The sequence below is a fragment of the Falco biarmicus genome, chromosome Z (genome assembly GCF_023638135.1).
Source record: "Falco biarmicus isolate bFalBia1 chromosome Z, bFalBia1.pri, whole genome shotgun sequence".
Taxonomy (NCBI): domain Eukaryota; kingdom Metazoa; phylum Chordata; class Aves; order Falconiformes; family Falconidae; genus Falco; species Falco biarmicus.
The window spans coordinates 54,937,273-54,961,566 of NC_079311.1; the positions used below are offsets into that span (position 1 = coordinate 54,937,273).

Consider the following 24,294-nt stretch of genomic DNA (forward strand, 5'->3'; position numbering starts at 1 on the left):
TACTAATATGTGGTCAACTCTTCTGTATAATGATGACTTTTTATCCCCTGTTCAGTCTCATTTCTCTCTTCGGTAATATTCTCTAATCCACATCAGTTTCCCAAAAGATGAACTTCTGATGACAGACCGCAGAGAACATTTCCTTTAGGTTATGACTGAGACATAAGTAAAAGTAACACCTAACAAATGCACATGTCAACACACAGAGTAAAAAAGAAGTACCTGCAATACCAGCTCCAAAGCATAACTACAAACAGTACGTGTTCTTGTTATTTCCTGTCACTGTGCCAAAGGCTTCACAAATCTTTGTCAAAAGCAACCAAGATCAATAAACCAAACATTCAGCTATTGGGTACAAAACTGTTTTATACAAAGCCTCTTTGACATAACACCAGAAAGGGGAAATAGTCCAAGCCATGAACGTATCTGAAGCAAACCTGAGAACTCTGCCTCCCTTTACTGCCTGCTAAGGTTGTTCTTAAGTGGTACACAAATAATTAGTCATTAATATACAATCAATCAATCAATCACTAACATATACTCATAAAGCACTAAAAATACATTTCACCTTTATTTAAAACAATTAACTAATGCTATCATTATGGTAAGAATTAATGACAACATATCAATAATATAGAATATTCATATATTAATTACATTATTTTAGTCTAAAGTAATATTATAACATAATCATATTATGACTCTAAACTAATTTATATTAAAATATTTTGTAATATGTCTATTACATTAGTATATTAATATATATTAATAAACATTGAAACACTATTTTCTTCTTTTACTGCTAATTCAGAGGAATAACTTAGGTAGCACAGGTGATACAGAATTACTCCTTGGTAAGTATCAGAAACAGCAGGGCTCAGATAACCACTTTCTGAAGACTAGTTGATTATGCATATACAATCTATCAACAAGTAAATGAAGCTTGAATGCTTAATCAGGAAGAAAATTCACTGAAATAAGATTTCATTTGAAAAATGGATTTAAAGTCACCACCCTAGAACAAGATATTTGTCGAATGCCTTTTTCCCCCCAACTGCTTTCAGAGGATAGTACATGCCAATACTACGGGGAACCCCATGGTACTTGTCACAGCAGCCACGGTACTTAAGGTTACCAAACGCTGATTTGAAGCATAACTACCAGCTTATTTAGATAAAAAAAGACTATCCTATAGAGTTCCAATCATCATGAACAAACTTTTTTATTAGCCAACAGGTGTTTGCTTTTGCTAACATATTTTGATTATCACATTTTAATAAATGTGAAGAACTCTGAAAGAATCCATGCAGACAACAGTTTTAGATAATGTTGCCAATGGACATCTGAACTTCATGTAAAGTGGTATCTGGACAGTTCTGTTTGTAGAAGGTCATGAATACTACTTCTGATTCACCAAATGCCATACAAATACTACATTACAATGAAAATCTTCATGTCTCTACATTGGCCTCCATTTCTTAATCTTTCTTCCCTTCGAAGTTAATAATTCAAACTAGGTATTCAATTTCTCCTTGCTTTACATTTAAAGGTTTCCTTTTTTTCTGCTTTACCTACAGAGCAAGTCCATACGGCTGCTCTACCACTTGCATGGTTTACTAAGTCAGCGTCTTTCCTATTTCCCAGTACTAGGTACGATTTTATTTTTTTTTAACACAAAATACTGAATTGCACTTGATCGTAAGTCTTATGTGTGCCTTTTCCAATTAATCATGTCCTACACTGTAAGTCTTCCTACAGGTACAACAACTCTCCTTTCTCATGAAAAAACCTACACTATGATGCAACTAGTCCAATTCATTTTAAGGAATATACTCCCAGAATCATGACACTACTCATTGAGCAAATGTCATACATGCCAAGATTAAAAGAATAATTTCTTAGGTAAAAAAAAATCACTTCAGTTCCAGTGTAATTTTAAAATCAGTTTCACTCCATGTAAGTACCCATACATCCCCATCTTCTGCAACGGTGGAGGTGGCAGGTTGGATCCATTTGCTTTAACCCCTTCCGTAACAGAAAAGAGTAGCATTAAAGGAATGAGGAAAGCTAATGAGTAGGAAGGTTACAATGAATTCCTCAAGTAGACTGCCAATGAAGATTGGTCATCTTGTTTGTCCCTAAGAAGACAATCGCACAACTTACTGACAGTAATACCCATATGGATTTCTCCAGAAAACACTGCTCCTAAAGAACTGTAAGTTTTTAATGACAAAGGCAAACAAAGCAAAGATACCCAGGCAAGTTCAGCCACATGAAAACTTGCAATTCCTACATCCTACAGTTCTACATTCTACTTATCAGAAGCTGTAATACCCACATAAATACTTTGTTATTTACAAATTCAGTTAGCTGGTTCAGAAACTTACTCAAATTGTCAGAGATGACTAATACTCAGTGAGACCTACGGGTTCCCAATTAGCTCAAAAATTACTGAAAACAGATTTTTCAGCTTTCAATAGAATTGAACATATAACATATATAAAAATATAAATGTATAGATATCTAACATAAAGGAATATAAATAAAACACACTGATCAATTTGAACCACAAATACATGAAACCTTATTGTTGCCTCCAGCAATCTCAGGAAATGTAAAACTCTGACTCACAGCTAAGTCTGCACACCGTCAAAACCATGCACTGTAATTCCATGACTCAGACAGCTGTGGAATTGAAGTATGACATTAAATTTAATCTAGTGATGACTAGTAGGAAAAAAAAAACAAAAACAAAACCCAAACATATTTTATGTATGTACAGATTTTACAAGTTGGTCAAGCAAATCTTACCCCAGCAGAATTTTAGCATGAACCTCTTTGTTAGTCCTTGAGATTTCTCTCAAAGAGGTAATTTCTGCATCAAACCAAAATCCTCTTTCTTCTGGAGTCTCAACATTGTAGTTAACCATCACCACATCACCCACTTTTAGTTCACTCCACTTCAGAATGGTTCTTGCTCTGGGTCGAAGATTAGTGGTGTCCATTTCTACTATGCCATTCTCTGGGTACCTTGAAAAGTAAAACCAACAACAGTAATGATTAACAGTAAGAACTAAGTCACAGACAACATTTTTCAAAAGTCTAAATTTTAAGTGTGCTTTGGGCATGTAAGAAACATAGTATAAAATTCTGAACTAACACGCTTTTGAAAGTTTAGTTTTCAACTAAACACAGACCAGGAATTTGACAAAGCTCACGTGGAAAAAACAGCCTCCTTGAGTTTTCTTAAAAAAAAATAATTAAAAATTTAACCAAATCTGTAAGCAGTGGATGACTTTTTGATTGGAATGCAATCAAATTCAAGGTTTTGGCACACACATGGCCCCAGTTTGCTCACATTAAAGTTAATATTGCAGTTAAAGTGACAATGAAAAAGTAATGAAGATTAAAGCTAGGTTTTTCAACGCAGCATATTTCTAACTTAGCTTTGCTTTCATGCATTTGTTTCATTTCCACCAACTTCAATAACAACACATTTAGGACAAGTTCTTGTTAAAAATTTGACCCTACAAACAAAGCATATCAAATTCATGTGGTGAATATAGTCCAAGCCAACATTCCATGCACCATGTTTTAAAAAATAGTCTAACTACAAAATGTAGTAAGAAAGAAAACTAGCACTCTCAATATGATATGTGAGCTAACAAACTGAAAATGTTTCTCCCTTGAAATTACAAAACCAAAAAATCTAAAGAGATAAATGTAGGAATCTTTTCTTCACAACACACTTCTCTGGGCAAGATGTAGTAAGAAATGCAGTATCAAAAGAAATTAATGGTTCACTAAATTAAGAAAATTTTATTTATTTTCACTGAAATTTGGTGACTTTTTTACACAGTACTTTATATAATACTACCTACAAATTGCTAGGGTTTACAAGATTGCTTTCTTCCTCCTGTATTGATGTGTGCCACCACAGCACACATGCAAAAATCAAAGAGTAATGAAAAATTTCTGAAGAGCTCCAATTCCTTTCCAAGTTGATAAAGACTCATTTAGTAGAAGTTAAGATAGTGATATTGACAGCACTACAACTAAAATCCCAATGCAAGAAAAAAAATCTTTTAGGATTTGAGATGTTAACAGTTTAAAACCACAGCTTTCTTAAATCCTCTGTATAAGGCAATTATTCAAATGATAGTAGAGCCTGTGTAGTTTGCACATGTGCTGGAAAAACAGCACAGTGTGAACATGATGAAAACATTGCCTGCAGAAAAAAACTGGCCTGTTGCAAAACACAAAATGCTGAATTAAAACTGTGAGGTTACTTTCTGGTACTATGTGGACTCAAATAAAGATTCTTCCATCATTTAACTAGTACTAGATGAGATCACAGTACAAATTTAACAGAGAAAGTGAAAATAACTCTACTGCCTACAAGCAAGTGCTATTAAAAGTATTCACACTTCCTTCCTAACAAACACTGCCAATGACTTCCATCATGCAGTTATTTGCTCTTGCAAATAACTTGCTTATCTGGCGAAGTTATCTTGCTCTTCAGCAAGAGCACTCATGCTTTACAGTTGTATCTTTATCAAACAGCACTATTAAATCATAATGGCAAAATACTACTCTTACTAATAAAAGTATGTCTGTCACTTTGCAGCATGCCCTCATCATAGTGAACAAGATCATTGGGGAAATCACACATTGTAACTTACTACATTACTACATAAATACTAAAACTACTGTCCTGAACAGCATGAGGCTCTGATATGACTACAGCCTGAAACCAGGGCTATAGCCTGAAAGTCCTGAACAGCTGACTGAAAGCCCGCTGATGTAATTGGAGACATTTTAAACAAGTTACGTTTGCTTTCTTTTACACCTTTTAGTAAATCTAACACAACAGTTTGCTACTACAGATACGGGGGGGGGAAGGGGGGGGGGGGGGGGGCACGGTGTCAGCAGCAGCAGCTGAACCTGGCATTCTATCTCCAGGCATTTCTTTTGACCTCTACCATGCAGGTATCTAGACTTTGTCTTAAATCTGTGGGAAAAATTACCTTAAAATTACCTTTTTTGTTGTTTGTTTAAAGAAACATGAAGCACAATAGTTTAAAAGTGGCTGTACCTTTAAATAAACAAATGGCCCAGTAAAAAAGCCCATATCCTTATCTACTTACACATGTTAAATCCAAAGCCTTTTTTTTCCCCAACATTTTTGGATCCTAATTATAAAGCCCTAATGACAGGAATTGTATCATACAAAAGCAAGTGCTTGAGATCAAGCCATTATCAAAATGACAGTCTCATATGATTCAACTTTCCACAGTTCCTAAATTTTTTTACTTGGTTTTGTTTCCAATTTGAGTGTGTACTGCAAAGGTAAGATTTGTAGTTTTACTTTTATATCATGCACCTTTCCTATGAGAACTATTACACAATTCTACTATAATAATTATGAACATTGTAACTGTAATATCCACAAAAAACATATGGGAGATTAATCTACAGGTAATAAGACAAAGCAAAAGACAGCTACACAGATAATGTCTACTTTATTGAGTGCCTGAATAATGACGTTGTGTTATAGTACAACAGACTACTGAAATCTTAAAGACAGCTATGTTTGAGCTACTTGTCACTTCCAATCTTCTTACAATAAACCCTTCCTAAAGTTTGGAGATGGCAGCAAGTAGCACACAGTAAATGAAGACCCAGTTTACCTGAACTCCAAAATTAAAATAGGGCTTAAACATCAAGAAACTAAAGACAACAAATAAAAAATAGACATCATTTATGTATACAGTGAAATAATCAAGTGAGAAGTACACATGAGATCAGTGGGATTGCAAAAATAACCAATATACATTTAAAAAGTTCCAGTGTCACTATAAAAATGAAATAAAAAAATATTTCCAAAATCTTACATTTGTAGAAACTTAACTTTGCTCTGAAAAATCTATTCTCTTCTAAAAATAAAATGCCTTCAGGTTCTCTTTTTCCTGGGAGACCTTTGGGCAAATGCAGTTTTTACTTAACAACTACAAAATATTTTTTTCCCCGAATTCAGATATATGTGATCTTTCCCATCCCTATACAATTCAGAACAGAATCTTTCCTACTGTACTGCTGAGGAACTTTTAAGATTGTCACCGTTAATGACTCCACCTCTGTTCTTGAAAGTATCCAATGAAAAAACCCAAAGAAGATTGCTTATCAGCATGACTAGAACAAGATCACTTACCAAAAGACACTCCCTAAGTCCCCTTTTACAAACAGAAAGAGACTAACTGCTTTCCAAAGAAAGAAGAAAGCAGACTCTTCACTGAGTGAATTTTTCCTCACATTGACTAGTCAGAAACTTAAGCTCATAAACTTTGGAAAAAAAAAAAAAAGATAGCTTACAAACAGGTGAGACTTCCCATGTCAGAACTCACCCTTCTTTTGCATCAGGTTTGAGCCATTGAATGTTTTGCTGCTGTGCCTTCACACACAGAAATATGCTTTTATGGGTATCAGTGAATGGTAGCCAATATTTAACTATTCACATTTGTCCATAACTGACACCTCAGGCAGAACAGCAGAAACAGCTTTTGACTTGGGCTCAAAATCACAGAACCATGCTATATATGTTGAGCACAGTACCAGCATTCCTTGTTGCACAAAGTAACAAGTAAACAGTACTCCCACAGTGAACTTTTGCCCTCAAATATATCTAATGCCACAATTTACCCGAGGATGGAAAAAACACATTCAGGTTAGAAAACGCTGCCACCTCCCTCCATGTTTGTCTTCCCGAAGTTTAAAAAAATCCCACATTAACTTAAAATCTTTTAAATATGCAAGAGTAATATTTAAATACATTATCACAAAATGGGAATAAGTGGACTTAGGTAGATAAACCAAATTATAAAGAGAACAAATAGCATCTTTTAACAAGCTTCAAAAATGAAGTGAAAAACCCATTCTGGCAAGCTATAATAAAGGACTACTGTTAGACGTGAATGTTTACTGAAAGTGTTTTCTTATTTATTGAGTAACTTCTAAAATTCTAAGATGACCCTCAAGAGAAAACAGAAACATTTTCACAGCAGTGTTCTAATTAGACTAGCAAAAGTCTGGTACAGTTGAAATGGAAGATTATATGGCAATTCAACCTTAAAACAATTGTAGACATTTTCTTGATTTTCCATAATTTTCGTTACACCTGGCACCTAATATTGAAAAAAGCAAACATCACAACAGTAAGCATAATCATAACAGTTTAATGAACACCGCCCATAAGACGTCTCATGTTCATCATTAAGCTGTATTTCTCTGTAATTTAATTTTTCCCAGTAATATTTCTAACTGTAAGGGATTTCTTAAGATTTCCTATCTGCGCTGACAGTCTCCACAGCAAAGGATTATCCATGAAGTAAAAATTCCAGTCTCTCTTGGCTATGGCCAGTACCTGCTCATTCCTAAAATGCTCAAATACTAAACATTAGCTCAATGTCAGAATATACACAAGTCTGCTCAATTTACTGAGAAGCTGCAACATACCCTTTAACACTTTTCCCAGCTGTTACCAGAACAACTGGAACTGGAAAGATAAAAGTCTGGAAACACAAAACAAGACTTCCCCATCCCCTCTCCATACTAGTATGGTAGGGAAAGTTAGTGCAGATTTGCAATTTCTTAAGTTACTACTTTCCAATATAAACAGAATGAAAGTGTAATTTATATTCCCAAGCAACAAACTAAGAAAAGAGTAGTTCAACATACAGCCAGAAATGAAGGAATAGAAGGGCAGAAATAAAATAAGTAAGAAAACAGAATGTGCTCATAGAATAGGCAAATTTGATTAAGATGGTCAACCTGAATAAAACTGCATTCATACCACCACCACCTCTGGACAATTTGCTACCAGAGGAAATAATGAGCATAATTTTGCTGTAGTGTTTTGAAGAAGAGAACAACACTATACTGGAAAAGCATCTAAGCCACAATTATGGAGGGAAGGGGTAGGAAATCACCAGGATAAAGCTGTGGTTTTGCACTTCCAAAAGACAACCAGCAGGCCTGATAATTTGTTATTAAAAAAAAAAAAAAAAAAAAAAAAAAAGGTAATATATTTCTAATAGTAGACTGGAAGAAATAACAAATATCAATAAATATAAAAAACAGTCACTTGGAATATGAACAAGTTCTTGAAAACCTTACCTAACAACTAACAATTACAGAATTAAGCAGCTTAAACACTGAGAAACTGTACTAATAGCCTGAAGAGAACATCTTACTTTCCTAATGATTTTAGTTCTGAGTATTAAGCAAAAATAACTTCTAGACTTACACCATTGCACTGTGTGGACATGGATATTCTGAAAGAAGGCAAAGTGGAAACAGAGTATCAAAAGAGAACTTCAGAAGCTGTAAAAAATACATATAAGGTTGAATTCTTAATACAAAACTGTTGTATAATGCGTCTAAATACTGTTAATGTAATGAGAACCAGGTTTACTTTACCAGTTAGCACACAGGATGACAAGTCACAATTACTGAAAGACTTTTTTGAAAAACCTTTCCTCAGGTGTTCAAATCTGTGACTGTGCAAGGAGAATACTTACAGCTAAAGACAAGAAGTAAAAAGAGTTTAATCACATTTTTTTCAGCCAAGTATCAGTTTTATAGAGAAAAAAAGTTTAGCTGTTGACATTTCAGTTGTTCTCTCAAACAACTACTAGGACAGCAAAGTTTCCCTCTCTTCATTTCCTATGCTTTCTAAAGAAGCACAAGAAACACCTTAACTTTCTCCTCAAACTATTTCCTTTTCAGTTTGTGGAAAGTGTCTACATCCTTAGAAATCTGAGCCTTACAGTTAATGCCAGTTGTCTAAACCCTGAAGACTAATACATGCAAACACCCTGAGATTATGCAGCCAGGAAACACACTGCAAATGGGACAAGGAATCTTAGAAGGAATCAAATTCTTGAAATTAAGACCAGTGCTGTGCCAGCTACTCCCACAAAATACTTTAAAATTTTGAACTAATATGCCTAGCCAGCCATATCGTAGTAGCACTCTTTTTTCTAATAAGGACATAAAGAATGAGGACTTGTACATGACCTAGCAGGTCTCCTGTTGTTCTAGCATTGTCTAATTATCTGTACAAAAAGTTTTGAATGAGTAAACAAACTAATCACTGATATCAGAAACTAAAAAACAAAATTAGAGGTACTACAAGCAGTCACTGCGATCAATTACAAAAAGTTTGTTACTGACAGAAGGTCAGAGAAAACATGTGTTTCCCCTTAGGAAACATTTGTCCTCAGAGAAGATTCTGCTAGGCAAATAACACGGTTCTCATTCCTCTTTGTCTTCTAAAATTCTAAAGTGGCCAACATGAACTGAAGATCACAGGTGCCATATAATGAAGCTATGGTCTGTAGCACCCAACATTTCTTCATATTTCTAACCATTAACTCAGTATGCTTCAAAGAAATCACCCCCCAGTCTCCCCACTTCAACTGTTAATAGTGACAGCAATTTGACAGTGTACACCTTCCTGATAAGCATTTTTTCTTTATACACATAAAGCACAGGAAATAAAGTCAAGTGCTTCAGTTAAACATGTTTAGAAGGGATATTTAAGAAATATATTGTGTGCAAGGGAATGCATTTTGGCATTTCTTCACAGAAGACAAAATCGAACTGTTGGCATTACATACTTTTACTAATGCTGCTCAAAGCAGCTGCCTCTCAAAGAAGTAGTGATTGTTTCCCTTGTTCTGCCCCCATTGTGCAGCCACTGAGCAATTTCATTTGATTGGATCAGTAACACAAAAAAATATTAATATTCATTTAGTGAACACTACTTTTTAGATAAATTAGGAAGCAAGAACACTTCACTGTACAGCCACACAACCATCAAATTCAATGCAACTTTGAGTACGTAGTCAGGAAATAAGGTAAGATGAAGCAGCAGTGGCCACCCCAGCTGACCGTGGCCCATAGTGTCTTTTGGTCTCCAAAATCAACTTATCATGAAAAGTGCTCCCTGTGTGAATTCTCAGATACATTCTATTAAATCCCAGCCTACTACCTTTATTTGAACATTCCACATTAAAAATATTCTGAAAAACATACCTGTTAAGCAAGTCTAACCTTCAAACCATTCCTTAAGAAAGGAATAGCAAGTTTAAGACTATTATCCTCTTGACGATCTCTTCAGCTAAGGAGACACTTTCAAGGAAAAAAGAGATTATTTTTCTTGAGCAGGCAGTATTATAACTTTTATTCTCATTTCTTCAAAATATTCTGTACTCTCCAGCTATCTATCTGTGTCTTGCATGTTACTTAGCACACAGGATAACTAAAATTTTTGACTTCTATGACAACACAGCGAAATCTTAATTTTCTTAATATATGTGTGTATGTATATATACACATACATACATACACACACATGCACATTTTTAAAGAAAATGCAGAACCGTATATAAATAAATGATTTTTCAAAAGTCACTGACAGTCTGGACTACAAATAACAAACGAAACTCACCTGAAATAGGCAAGACTCTTTTGGTAAGGATAATGGTTACAGCAGGACAGAGCATTTTAGAATGCCAGGCTATCACAGTCTTCCAAACAAAATGCCTTATAATTTTTTCTAATTTTGTCTCCTGTCTTTATAAAAACAGAACACCAGCAATACCTTTAGCCTCCATTGGGAACTGTTTCTCCTCACACCACTTTCAAGATGAACTTCTCTTACTGTCTGCAACCCTGATTACTCCTGAATAAACAGAATAGATGTGTAAGAAAAGGGTTTAAATGAAAAAAATAATCTTCTTGACAATAAGAACTCCTCTTGTACTTAAAAGACCTTTTTTCTCCTGGCACTTAAAGACTTTTCAAAGCTCCTACAACACGAAATAATATAGGAATAAATGTTTTCCATTTGAGCAGGATGAGATCTGGGGAACATACAAACATTTAAAAAGAAAACCAAGAAGAAAACCCAGAAGTATTTCAAGTAGGATCCCTCCCAACTTTTCTCCTCCTAACCTTTTTTCTTGCTCTGTTCCCCATCTGTTCAAATAGTTTGTTGCCCAAGCTCCTATTCTTGTATCTCCTTCAGCTAGCATGAGGCACCTATGCCTGTAACATGACTCAAACAGCTTAGAAGCACAAGCAAATAAGCTTCAAATGGTAAAAAAAGACAGCCAACCTTACAAATGGTTCTCAGGAAGACACGGAAACAAAAATGAAAACACAGAGGAGTACTGAGTTGACAGATCAATGCATTATAGTAGTGTTTAACAGCAAACCTTCCATGTCGGAATGCAAGTCACCACTGACAGACTGATATAACAGGATCAATACACTTTACACTTAGGAACACAGGAGTCTAACAGGCACCCCAGACCCCTGAGATCAGTGCCCTTTTAGTACAAATTACCACATACACTAAACTTTTCCTGTACTCCATTTATGACCTGAGGGTCTAAGATTACTGTGGTATTTTCCACAATAATTTTTATTTTTATGACACTTCACACAGCTTATGGAAAGCTAACTGGCTAATGAGGGACATACTGACCGAGGCTTGCAACTACAGTAATGGCATACATACTGTATATACATATATATACACACATAAATATGCACACAAACACGTATGTATGTACATACTGTACATACATACAGTAAAGGCATATGTACATGCCTTTACCTTCAAAGCAGGCTGTCATCTCTTTGGGGTAAGGAATGTCTTTTTGTTAAATGGTCTGTGAAGTTGAGCACAACAGTAAGTGAATTTATTCTTGAGGACTACAGGTCCTAATTATAATAGCTCTTTGTTTAGATGCAACAGCATCAGCAACTGAAAAGACAGAAGCAGTAAGAACAGACATCTTTTAACTAGATACTGAGGAAAATTAACACTGTTCTTAATTCTTCACGCTGAAATGGACTACTCACCAGTAATTTTATTTCTCAGAAATTACTCAAATTTACTCTGTAAACAAAACTGCCTCTGTAACAGGCACAGATATGCGCATGTTCTTCTCTACCCATTCCTCCTGCCCTGTATTTTTGGTACAGGAACTGCGCACAAATGCGTCACTAGCAGCAACTACGTAACTGAGTTCTCTACAAGAAACAAGGGTCAGCATAGCCTGAGTGCAAATACAGTGTCACTTTAGGAAAGCCACATTGATGATTATGCATGCTTTGCCCAGCTATGGGCGAAGTTCACCCATTCAAAGCTGTTTTGTCTGCAGAAAACAGCTGTTGGTTCTGCTTTAAAACCTCAACAACATACAGGCTCCAGGACAGATAAATGATGCACATGGAAATGATACCTCAAAGGAACTAGTTGCTCTTAAGTACCCTCCTAACTAACTACACAACAGTCTATAGGCAAAGTCAGTAGCCCCCCACACCCACAGTTTAGACTGAGTGGGCTTCTGATTTCTTCACTACGCAGTAATTACTGTAGGATCACATCCAAGGACAGCAGTTTGTAAACACATATAATAGGCAGTACTAATATTCTACAGATATCCAGAATGGCAACATTCTTTAGTAATGTCAGTTAGAAGTACACTGCAACTTAAGATCTGCCTTAGCAGTCTTGCAACAGATTTTCAAATTCCCAGCATCCAATAAGACCATCTCTTAAGACCACTGTATCCTTTGATCTTCCAGTTAGCAGCACAAAGAGACACGGGGACTATTTGAAGTAATTTGTCCCAAGCACGCTGAATCATGCTTGTTCTATCCAACTTACTAAAAGTTATGCAGTTTAATAAGAGTAAAGGAAAGCCAGTTTTCTAACAAAACTCAGGAGTTTGAATCTCAGTTTCAGTCAAAACCTAGACTATGTCCCAAAAGAAATCTTGCAATATTGATTAAAAACAAACAAACAAACTAACAAAACAAAACCCACCAAACTAACACTGAGACTCACACGCAGGCTGTCATTCTTCCTTTAAAAGTGAGAGAAATCATGGAAGTCAACTTGCTGAAGAAGAGAAGTAGCAAGCTGGTTGCCACAGGCTCTAAAGGTTAACATCAACTATCAGTTTTCTACTCCATTGAAGATGAGGCTCTTCAGCATTGTCTGCATCTGAGACTGCAGTATTGTCACCAAACCCAGAAGAAACCCTAACCTTAGTAAAGTGCAAAGAGAGAAGCCTAGGAAATCCACTGAAAGATGGTGTACTGATATGGAAGCAAGGACTAACATCATAATGCTCAAGATCCATCAGGCAAACAGAAGTATCAACCGAAGAGCTTCTCTTTGAAGAGGAACACTACTGGACAAGAACCCTAGTGTACTTGGAAACTTACGCCCATCAGGTTAAAGTCTTCCTGTTCACCGAAGTCTGTTTTAGTAAAATGCAACATAAAGAACTGGGGGGAAAAATATCTGTTCTTAATGAATCTACTGTTAGAAATACTCTAACTTCTGCCCTGCAGATCCAGGAACTTGTTAAAGCTTTTAGAAAACCTCACTAATAGTAACGGCCATTGGGTACCTAAATTGCCAGAATTAGGCTAGGCATGTAACTCACCTATACAGTGCATCCTACCTCATACTGCTTCTCAGAAAGGCTTTTTTCCGCATCGAAGACAAAACATCCATGTAAAATTTTATGGATCATAAAAACATCCAACACACAACTTATACAGGACAGACACAGACTTAACTATAATCTCTTGAGGTGAGAAACAAAGAAACCTCAGACTATTTCCAGATCTGCAAGAGTTCAGAGAGCCTTACTCCTCAGCTCATATTAAGCATGAAGTAAAGAGATAATCCCTCTTGCTAAAGTATCTGGTTCCCTAGAATAAATAACCACAGTGTACTATGTGACACATTATGCAGATATTACCTAAAGGTTTAAACTAAACTTCTCTGTTGATTGATAAAAAAACGAGGGCTATCATCAGCCAAACACAGCAGCCCTGAAAAAAAAAATTATCTATACTTTAGCCATACTGAATCTATACTTGCTTATAGGTAAGCACACTGACATTTCTCAGGCTGCAGAAATATACAGCCATCCTGTGAGAGCTTTCTAATATGGAAGGCCTTCATTACAAATGACTCTTAACAGGAAAAGGAAAAGACAGCGTGTTTGTAAATCAGTAATTCTCTCCACTGATACTTCAGGGAAGAGCTAACACTCAGTGACAGAACTGTCTCCCTGGAACAGTAGCCTATATCCAGTGCTGCACAAGCAACAAATATGAAATAAAACTGAAGAAAAGGGCAAATTTTCTTATGACACAGCAACGTCCTTATGGTGCCACATTAAGCTGCTGAAGTGTCCCACTCCTGACTTAGAAGCGATTCTTAAACAAGCTGTGGTGGAGAGACTACCTACAGTTATCTCAGTTAACTTCAGGATCTAAGCATGTATTGGATTCCTCTTGAGTCCTTTCAAATAAGGATGCGGCTTCATTCTGTTCAAGACAGGTTCACATCTTCTGTATTAAAAGACAGTTACTAGGAGCAGACAAAAGCAATGTATGATAGCAGCGTATGAAACTTCACAGCACACCCTTGACTTCAAAATCTTTAATGGTTCTTTGTGATACTAACAAATACAAAGATGAAATGGAAATACAGTGAACAAAGTGCCAGAAGAGGAGGAAGACAATACTGTCAGAAGTAGAAACATACCTGTAAACAATGCTGCCTTCAGAAACTGAATGCAGAAGAAGGACTATCAGGCAAACGCTACGTAGCCACAACTGGATTCCAGGAGACTTGGTACTTACTGACACTCAGCATTGATAAAGCTGATCTTTGGTCTCTTTCTCACTGATGAAGATAGGGTTCTTAAGCATCACAAGCCTCTTACACCTTTGAGCCTATCAAGAGCTGTGACTCCAGTTTAATCTGGAACTGAGAAGTTCTCTTCCTCTGAATGGCACTAGGTTGTCTACAAACAGAATGATCTCTCTGCAGAAACGTGGGCCTTACAACTACTGCAGCAATTTAGTTAAAAGCTAGGCATACAGCCTTGGGGTGTGGGCTGTAAAGGGAGAGGGAAACCACAACACCAACTAACTCAACTAACCCTGTTGCCTATAAAAACAAGTAGCATCTCCTATCTGCAGCAGTCACAGCTGGTTGAGAGCTCTGTTTAGCCCTAAGACAGTTACCTCTTTGAAACTAGTATAAGCTCTTGCCCAGAAAGGTTAATTTCTATTAATCATACTGCTTGCTAGAAGAGCTCTGCCACGTTTTTCCCCTTCACATTCACTGTAACTACACTATTTAAACAAGAAGTGGAAAGAAGAGAGGACCAAATGAAAACTCAGCCCCCCAGAGGAAGTACACTCCTATGAAAAGACGGATTAGAAAAAAGTGTGTTTTACCAAACCTAAAACTGCAAAACATATATAAGTTTTGCACAGAACTTCTGACATGTAAATCTAGCAGCACCACTGCTAAAACCAGCTTTCTAACTTAAAGGAAGGACAAGTACTGCTTCATCCTTTATGAACAGCTGCTCTTAAGAAGTGACCTCAAAGTTACTTGGCTGAGAAAGAATTAATGATTGATTGGATTCTTAACTTCATGGGACTATCAAATGTTTCCAACTAGAAAAGCAAGGCCAGAAGACCATCAGACTTCTTGATGCTGTTCCACCTGCTTTCAAAGAATCAGGTGTGGATCATACAAGCAAGCCAATACAGATCCAGACTCCTCAATGCACAGTTGCAGGACTATGTAGAACCCCTGGCTGCGGCAACATTATCCCTCATTGAATCTGGCGGAGGGAGGATAAACACACCATAATTTCTGGACACATTTTGAACAAAAATTCTTAGTAAGTTCTTCATGCTCTTTGACAGATTTTCTTCCACCCCAAAAAAACTTCTAAGTAGAGAGAAGTGTGGTCCAGTATAAATAGGCAATTAAGCTGAAGGTGAACTTTCCTGACAAGCACAGCCTAAGGGAAAATTACTGAGGTGAAGCTTCACTTTTGGATAAAATTCCCAGCTACACAGTTCTGAGATAGGTGGTGTCGAACAACAGGTAACTCAGTCCTGAATTTATGAATACAGTGTCAACACCCATGGGACTGCTAAAAACAAGAGTTTCAGGACTTCATTCAAGTCAAAACATGGATCTGTGTATTCTGGAGACACCAAGGTGAGACAGGCCTGCCCTAGAGGACTTCACTGCAAAAACTGGGCCTATGATGATGGAAGACCTAGTCCTGAGATGGGGTTTGCACAGATTTCTAGTACCTCCAACATAAACACCACTATTAGCATCACTGGTTCCAGCCATCAAGAGACAGCGGTGGCAGGAAGGATGTTTCTTGAACTTTTGTTTTGGGTTTTTTTTTGGTTTGGTCTTTTGTTTTGGGCTTTGGGGGTTTTGGGGGGTTTTTCTCAGGTGGCGGGGGTTGCAGGGGTGGGGGTTGTCAGACTAAGTCTCCCACAACACATGGTACAGTAAAGTACACTTATTATTCATCACAATGAAGATGTGCATCAGAGTCAAGGGCCTGGAGCAGACCAATTCAATGCACTATAGGTGACCTACTCTCAGCTGTAACCCTCTTTTTGGTGATTTTTTTTGCCAAACTGGAAGGATATAACAGGCAGAGAGGGAGAACCAGTCTGGAAACTGAGCATCGGTGACGATTTGAGAAGTTGTGGGCCTGTATGCACATCTGACACATAGTCCCTCCAATGTATTCAAGTAATTTTGATGGCTTCACAGGCACCAGGCTTATATCATAGACCATTTTTGTTTTGTTTCAGATAACCACACGTGTTTTCATGTCTTGCACAAATATACCTGTTGTAGGCAAAGCACAGCTGAAATTATGTCACCCTAGAAAATAATGACCTCTAGAAAATAAAAGGGAAAACATCTTCTCCAAAACAACACAGCCAGGATGGACTAGAGAATGCCAAGTACACCTGGCAGCAAAATGCAGTGTCTAAACCTAAAGAGGAAAACACCCAGGAACAGATAACTGTGCAGAAGAAGAAAGTACTTCAGTAAAACATGAACCTTGAAGAACAGGAGTGAAGAGATAAACAATTTCTGGAGCAGAGAACTGTATGGCAAAACACACCATGACCTCCCTATTGATCCACATCAAGAATACAGGTAGCAGGATACACACGTGGTCTACAGACACCAAAGGGGTAAACACTCGTATATGAAAACAAAGTGGTATGAGTGCACATATAACGTGTATTCGTACGGTAGCTAGTTAACACTACAAGGAAAAAGTGGCACATTGAAAGACTTTTATCAGTAACATTCATCAAAAACCAAATCACTGATAAATGTACAAGTCTGACTTTTCAGAAAGCCTTCCAATAGTTTTTCTCTCCAAAAGCTCAAACTTCCAATACTTTTGATCAGTTAAAGAACTGTGAGGTCAATGACTACCTTGCAACACTGCGTTTCTAACATTTTGTGGGCTAAGAATACACAACTGCTATACATAATCTTACAGTAAGAGTTAAAAGACTGTCTCCACCTGATGAAAGGCAACAGCTAGATTCTGAACTACACAGAGAGGTCAACCTTCTTTTTTTTCTTTAGCATGAATATGCCAAAGAAAAATCAGACCTGCTGTGAAAAATTTGCTACTTCTGTACTGGTAACTCATGAAAAGCAACAGTATCTACAAAAAAGGGACATAATTTCACTGCAATAGTTACACTTACCGTCTCAGAAATGTTTCCCCATGGCTAACTTAGGTATACCCATACTATTGTAAAATTAGGTAATCTTAAAGTCAGGTCTTTGAAATCATACCAAAATAGACATGTAGTCTGAAGAGAAAATATTTTCATTTTGATCATACTGGTTGGCCAAGTTATTTTCATGTATTTCTTGCAATATTCAATGAAGTGTTTACATTTCTACTTCCACCTCAATAATTCTCTTAACATTTGAAGTACATAACTTATACAGTCGCAGACACAGAATCTGAACTCAGTTAAAAATGCATGAAGTTGTATCTGCTACTAGTAAGAGCAACAAAGAAGTTCTCTATGTAAGGCAGAATCACAGTTACAAATTAAAGTAACAGAAGTTGAGACAGCTGTTCTAAAAACATTATTTTGGAAATCTGTATTTAGTTAATACTGAATATACTTAGCATCTTTCTACCTTAACCTTACATTGCACAAACTACAGTATTTTTCTAATGTCAGTACCAAAAATTAAAAATCCTCAACTCATTCAAAGTTTTATTTGTTTAGAAGCTTTAACTTAAAATGTTTTAACAGGTATTTTAAAATATCTGGACCAATTTCTCAAGCAAACAAAGTGTGTAAAACCTGCTCATAAGTAAGAATTCCCCCCCAAACTCTGCATTTTCTACCCACATACTGCAGGCTCTGGAATTTGATTTTACTACAGAAACAAAAAACACAACCCACCCTTAATACCCTCTCTCCAGTTCAGAATCAATTTCATGCCCTCAGTCACAAAGATCTTTGTAACAAACCTTCTACTGTAAGTGCAGACCTGTAATTTTGTGCACAGTTTTTCTATTTGGAATAAAATTGATCCAAATCAAGTAACAAAATTTGCTCTCATGAGAGTTCTCCTTCACCTCCAATAAGAGGAATTGAATATACACATGGAATAGTTAAAAAAAATTAAAACAATACTTTACTTAGAAAAACCCACAGTAAAAATTCAGTTAGATAGCTTCCTTTATCTTATGTAAGGATGGATTTTGTTTCATAAAGACAAATTAATTCTTGACAAGTATTTAGGCATGAAAAATACCATTACTCCCAATGTATTAACTATATCCAACTGAAAAGTGTCATAATTTTTTAAATAATTTTTTTCTTGGTTGCAATATTGAACTTGCTTTCTTTGATTCCAAGCTTCTTCAAGAAATTCTTGGTTTATACAAACCAAGCAACAATATGTGATGTCCTCAAAATAGTATCAGGATCACTTACTCATCGTACTTGATATGATAAATAGCTTCTTCATCAGTGTCCATACAGTCTGAATAAGATGTGGATGGCGTACTGTCCAAATTATTTGCATTTTCTCTGGAATGATCTTGACTTAAGTTTCCATTAGTCCTTTTGTAAGTGTTACCACTCTTTCCTTGAGCTTTACCATTCTTATGTCCCTTTGTTGCTCGGGTAACATTTTCTATATGCGCTTCAAACCAGGCTCCAATGCTGACATCACGAGCATCTACCAATTCATTTATCTAAAAGGAAAAAAATCAATAATTAATTAATGCTTATTTTATATAATCCTAATTAAGAAAAAATAATTAAGGCAACTTAGTATGCTACTACTTAAATCTGTCACCAGTAGAACAATCGGCTCTAGTCACTAGCTGAGCCTGAGCAAGTTCAAGTAACATGCAGTCATGAATGTGTTGCGTTTTCAGGATTTTATTACTCTTCCCTCATTAAAATCTAGTATGAATACAATCTGTATGTAATTTTAAAAAGCTTTTTTTCCCCCCATCCTCCAATCTGAATCTTTTTTATTACCTTTTCCTCTTCACTAGTTGTTCTTTATGGCTAAAATAAGCATACACAGCATTAAAATACTAGCTTGCAACCAATGGATTTAAAGACTTCCCTGAGCCTCCAATGTGAAATTATAATTTAACCTTCTATGTTTCTGGCCTGCAAGATTTTTTTAACCATTCAAGACTCAAGCAGAGAGAGGGAGGAAATAAGTCTAACAAGGTTGCCACAGTGAGCCAAAATCCTATCACTGTAAGAAACAGAATTATATCCCAGAATTTCTCCCTTCTGTACTCACAATAATACTGGTATTTAGCAACCAAACCACTTTACTATTCTGAATCGTGTTTCATTTTCTCAGCTCTCCAACTAATTAAGCAGATGTTCCCTTAATAATACTAAGAACACTGGGGGAAAAAAAATTTAAAAAACACTTAATCAACAGCACATCAAGTATAAAAAAAATACTACAACAGAACTACTGCACAGCCATACCATAGAAAACACCTATAATAAACAATATGAGATACATATATACATATATGTATGTATATATATAAGTTTTAAGCTACAGCCTTTGCCAAGTACCAACACAGTGGCAGACAGATACTTACACTTACTAACCCCAAAGGCTAGTTTCTACAAACTGAACAATCTTAATTTATTTTCACAGGAGCAAGCCAAAAAACACGCTCAGTAACTTTCAGTATTTACAGTGAAGGAGTCCTTGGGTATCTGAAAGTACAATTGACAGCAGTTTGAGCTAAAAATTTTGTTCCAAGAAAGCAATACTTCATATTCTACTCTTTTCATTCACCTTCTTTACAATGACCTCCTAAATGGAAACTTATTTTTTCTCCCATGCAAAACACCAACGTGTATTTTTTTTTTTTAATTTTTATTCTTAAAACCTACAGTATTCAAAGTACTTTCTTTTCACCAGAATGAAAATTTCAGCCCCATAATAAATCAGAGAAGGCCACCCTTATTTTAAATCTATAAATCTATTTTAAACAGTGGATTCTGGTACACTTCTAGAAGGAAACCTCATGAAGGCATCCCTACACAACCTTACATGTTTGAATTACTTGTAGCTCAAAGTCCTTTTTTACTTCCTCCTCTCAAACACACACCACTAAGGACTACTCCATCTGCTGCTACTTCTTGCAACCAGTTATGGAAGTGCCAGAGAAGCCATGCTGGCCAAGTCAAAAATCGTCTGATCCAGAACAACAAAAAAATAATAATAAAAAAAAAAATCAGTGCAAACTCCCTTAACTGTTTCTCTCCAACGAATCCTTCCATAATATAATGTGCATACTTACCTAACAGACTTCCCACCCTTGCAAAGAGTAGGGGCAAATTATTACCACAGATCACTACACAGATCACAGATCAGACAACTATTTTATGTTAGTGGTGTCTGGTTTAAAAACTGGGTTATTAGTAGCTTTTTGTGGACAGGATTAAACAAATACCGATTTTAATTACAGATTCAGTTTGTGTGTTTTTTCATTACAAGCTAGTTAAGAGCTCTCAGCTAAAATGTTTTCACTACAGCCAGAGATTTTTGGATGAAAAGTTATTAAGACTGTGCAAGAATCAGAAGGGGAAATACACCACAGGCTTCTGAACAAGCCTTCATTTTTCTAACATCATTCCTGCATGCCAACCACTGTTACTGTAACTCCTCTCTTGTCACCTGTCTTCTACTCCTCCATTTGGCACTGGAGATCAGACATGGATACCCGGCTTAGCCAAGGTGGTGCCCTTCACACAGGCCGAGTCCACCTTGGGATGCAACCCCCGTTCTTAAACCAGACACCCCTAACAATTGTGTCTTAGTAACAAGGAACAGGAATTGAACATAATTCCTTAAGAGCCCATGTAAATATCAGAGATCAGGTACAACTGAAACATAAAACATGCTAAATCATTGTGATCTACATAATATAGAATGGCCACAGAGGAACTCTGTTCAAATCACGATTTTAACCATCTAACAACAATTACTATTAACTATTTTTTCCAATATCAATTCTTAACACTTTTTTTTTTTTTTCTTTTCTTTCTTTTTTCATTTTCTTGTTTTAAATTACAGATTCCATACTGGCTACCTTGCTACTTTTCCTTTTGGCAGCTGAAGTCAGGAAGGTGGGCACAGAGGCTGAGACTATTCATAATATAGAGGCAAATACCAAATATCTTGTTGTGTCTAGCTCTGGATGCAGGTCCAGTGAGGCACAGGACTTTCCTCAGACAGAAGACATTGTAACAAACTATTCCTTCCCATAAACAGACAATTCCTTACTGTTTTTTTTACTCTGATGCCTCAGAGAATGAATAAAACTCAACTGCACAGAATGCTACAGGAACAGAGAGTAAGTGACTTACCACTTGTCCTTAATACCTGAAACATTATAGTCTACATGAAGCTAAGACAGCTTCCTATGCGGATGACAGGTCTACAGGTCTACATAACATCATTTCTCTAACTGAAATTAACTTGCATGCATGTGGCAGCCTCAAGCTCCATTTCCTTCTGTAATTCTGCATGTTTTCCAGCAAAATTACTGTTATAGGTATTTCTTACCTAAGACAAAAAACCAAACAGAATGTAAAATGCTACCATTCCCTACACATACACACCCCACTGAATATCCAGTCAGTGAGCAAACTGGAAACTGCCCATTTCCTGTTTAATTTAAACTTCCGGTACCCTGATATAATTCTACATGACAATACAGAAAAACTGAATGAAGTACAAAACTAACAATTAATATGATATATGTCATAAGAAAACTCTAATAAAACAGCAATCATTCCATCACACACTATTTAAAGGAATTGTTATTTCCATCGTTTACCTAGTCTAGTGCAGCACTGAAACGTTAGTATTAAATAATAGACAAGCCTGAAAAAATAAGTAGGGGAAAAAAATGTATCTTTCCACATTTTTTTATTAGCATCTTCTGTCCACAAGAAGTATTTCTGTTTCACAGGTACTCTAAACTTTCTGAAGAACGTGCTTTGGAGAACAAAACACATCAGAGTTTATGACCTCTCCTGAAACCTGCAACACCCAGTAAGCCTGGTACAGAGACAGCTTTACGTCAGTTCAAATGCCATCAATTTAGTTTATGTCAAATTGGGGAATCATGCCAAATCATAAAAAAAAGCAATGAGGCTACACAGTTTCATATAATAAAACAATAAATAAACCTGCAAGTGAAGCATGAGGCATTTTTACAGCTTTTAAAGTTTGTACATACCTTGTACAATCCAATGCCAGGATCAATGAGAAATGAGCGAGATGATGTAGACGGCTGACTGGGTGATCCACTACTGGTTTTCTTGACTTTGTTCTTGCAGTTGGAAACTGCACAGGAATTGACTTGTCCATCCTGATCTGTCACAGAAGCAGTGGTAGGAGCTTCAGATTCAGATCGTATCAAAAGCTGAACTATGTCATTTAGTCCAACATTGTAGTCAAATAAAGTGTGTCCATCTTCTAGCTGTCAAAAGAAAGGTATACTTGTAAAATTCTACCATGAGGTACCTAAGTAGTTTCCAAAAGTCCCTTTTACCAACAACAGTTGTACAGAGCAGAAGAGGCACGCCATCTATTTCTGGTAAATAAAAACTTATGCCTTGAGTATATGCAAAAGCAAACTCTCATCATTTACCTCCAGCCATGACTTTATCCAATGAAAATCAGTGAAAGGCTTAAAATGAGAAACAGACATCTTTAAAGACTTCAGACTTTTTGATTATGCATCAACATCCAAAATAATGCAGTGATTTTCTCATCAAAAACCAGGTAGGATCTATGTTACCACTTACACAACATATACAATAAATGTAAATACATGTGGTAATTTTTAAATTAACACTCACTTTCACAATTCACTCTTTCTCAATCTTTTCTAGCAAGCAAGGCAGTACCTGATACTTGCTAATATTGTGCAAACTATTTCCTAAATAAAACATCTAGATATAAAAGAACCTCATACACATATAACTCCATTTACTTTTCAAAACTTTAAGATCTGTAAGTACCCTGCAAAAGCAACTACACTTAGAGGGAAACAACACCAAAATACATACTGGGCCTTAAAAAGGGAGTAGTCTCCTACATTGAAAGCATTCAAAAACATTTTTATTCCAGATTTAGCCAGGTTTACTGTTCCACAACTCCAGACCAAAACAAGATTATTCACTGAAATTGAATCTTTAAACTGGTCAGTTTATAAGCTATTATAAAACTGAAGAAACAAGCACTGTGTAGCACTCCCTCAAATAACATTGTACTTCAGGCCCCACTATATTCCAGATGGAATTAGATCCTGCAGAACACCAGAATATAAATAGAAATAGACTGTTTAATCATATATAGCCCACAGTTACTAAACATCATTTTGGGCCCCGCTCTGCAGTTTTAGGATACCTGTTATTATCTTTACGGGATGATCTCACCTTCCCACAATTAAGCTAAGAAACTCACACCTAAAAACAAGTTGTGTGCCAGCAGAGAATAAACAAAGGGAGCAGTGACCACTGCTGCTTTGCTCAGTGAGGCACTCTTAATGACCTACAGCATCTTTGAAGCACAGATTTAATTTATCTAAAAGTATAATTAATTGCTTTGGAACATCAAAACTTGAATTTACTTTGTTACATTTTAATTCATGTTTCAGTGGGAGAAAAATGTGCATGGCTAAAAAGCCCCACCTGTTTTCAAACTACTTTTGCACCAAAAAATTACCTGACCTTTTTCCAGAATAGGTGCTATTTTCAACATCACTGTTTCAAGAATCTTTTCAAATAGATCTG

The 24,294-nt window shown here is 36.2% G+C and overlaps 1 protein-coding gene across 4 annotated transcripts in view; it reads right to left on the reverse strand.

Moving 5' to 3' along the window:
* The window catches only part of UHRF2 (ubiquitin like with PHD and ring finger domains 2), a 96,831-nt gene that overhangs the window by 57,184 nt on the left and 15,353 nt on the right, over positions 1 to 24,294 (reverse strand). For all 4 annotated transcript variants that reach the window (XM_056325140.1, XM_056325139.1, XM_056325142.1 and 1 more), the window contains exons 2-4: positions 22,734 to 22,976; positions 18,928 to 19,190; positions 2,812 to 3,030 (exon numbers count right to left, since the gene is read on the reverse strand). In XM_056325140.1, coding sequence (XP_056181115.1) covers positions 2,812 to 3,030; positions 18,928 to 19,190; positions 22,734 to 22,976 — 725 coding nt within the window. The remainder of the gene's footprint in view (positions 1 to 2,811; positions 3,031 to 18,927; positions 19,191 to 22,733; positions 22,977 to 24,294) is intronic.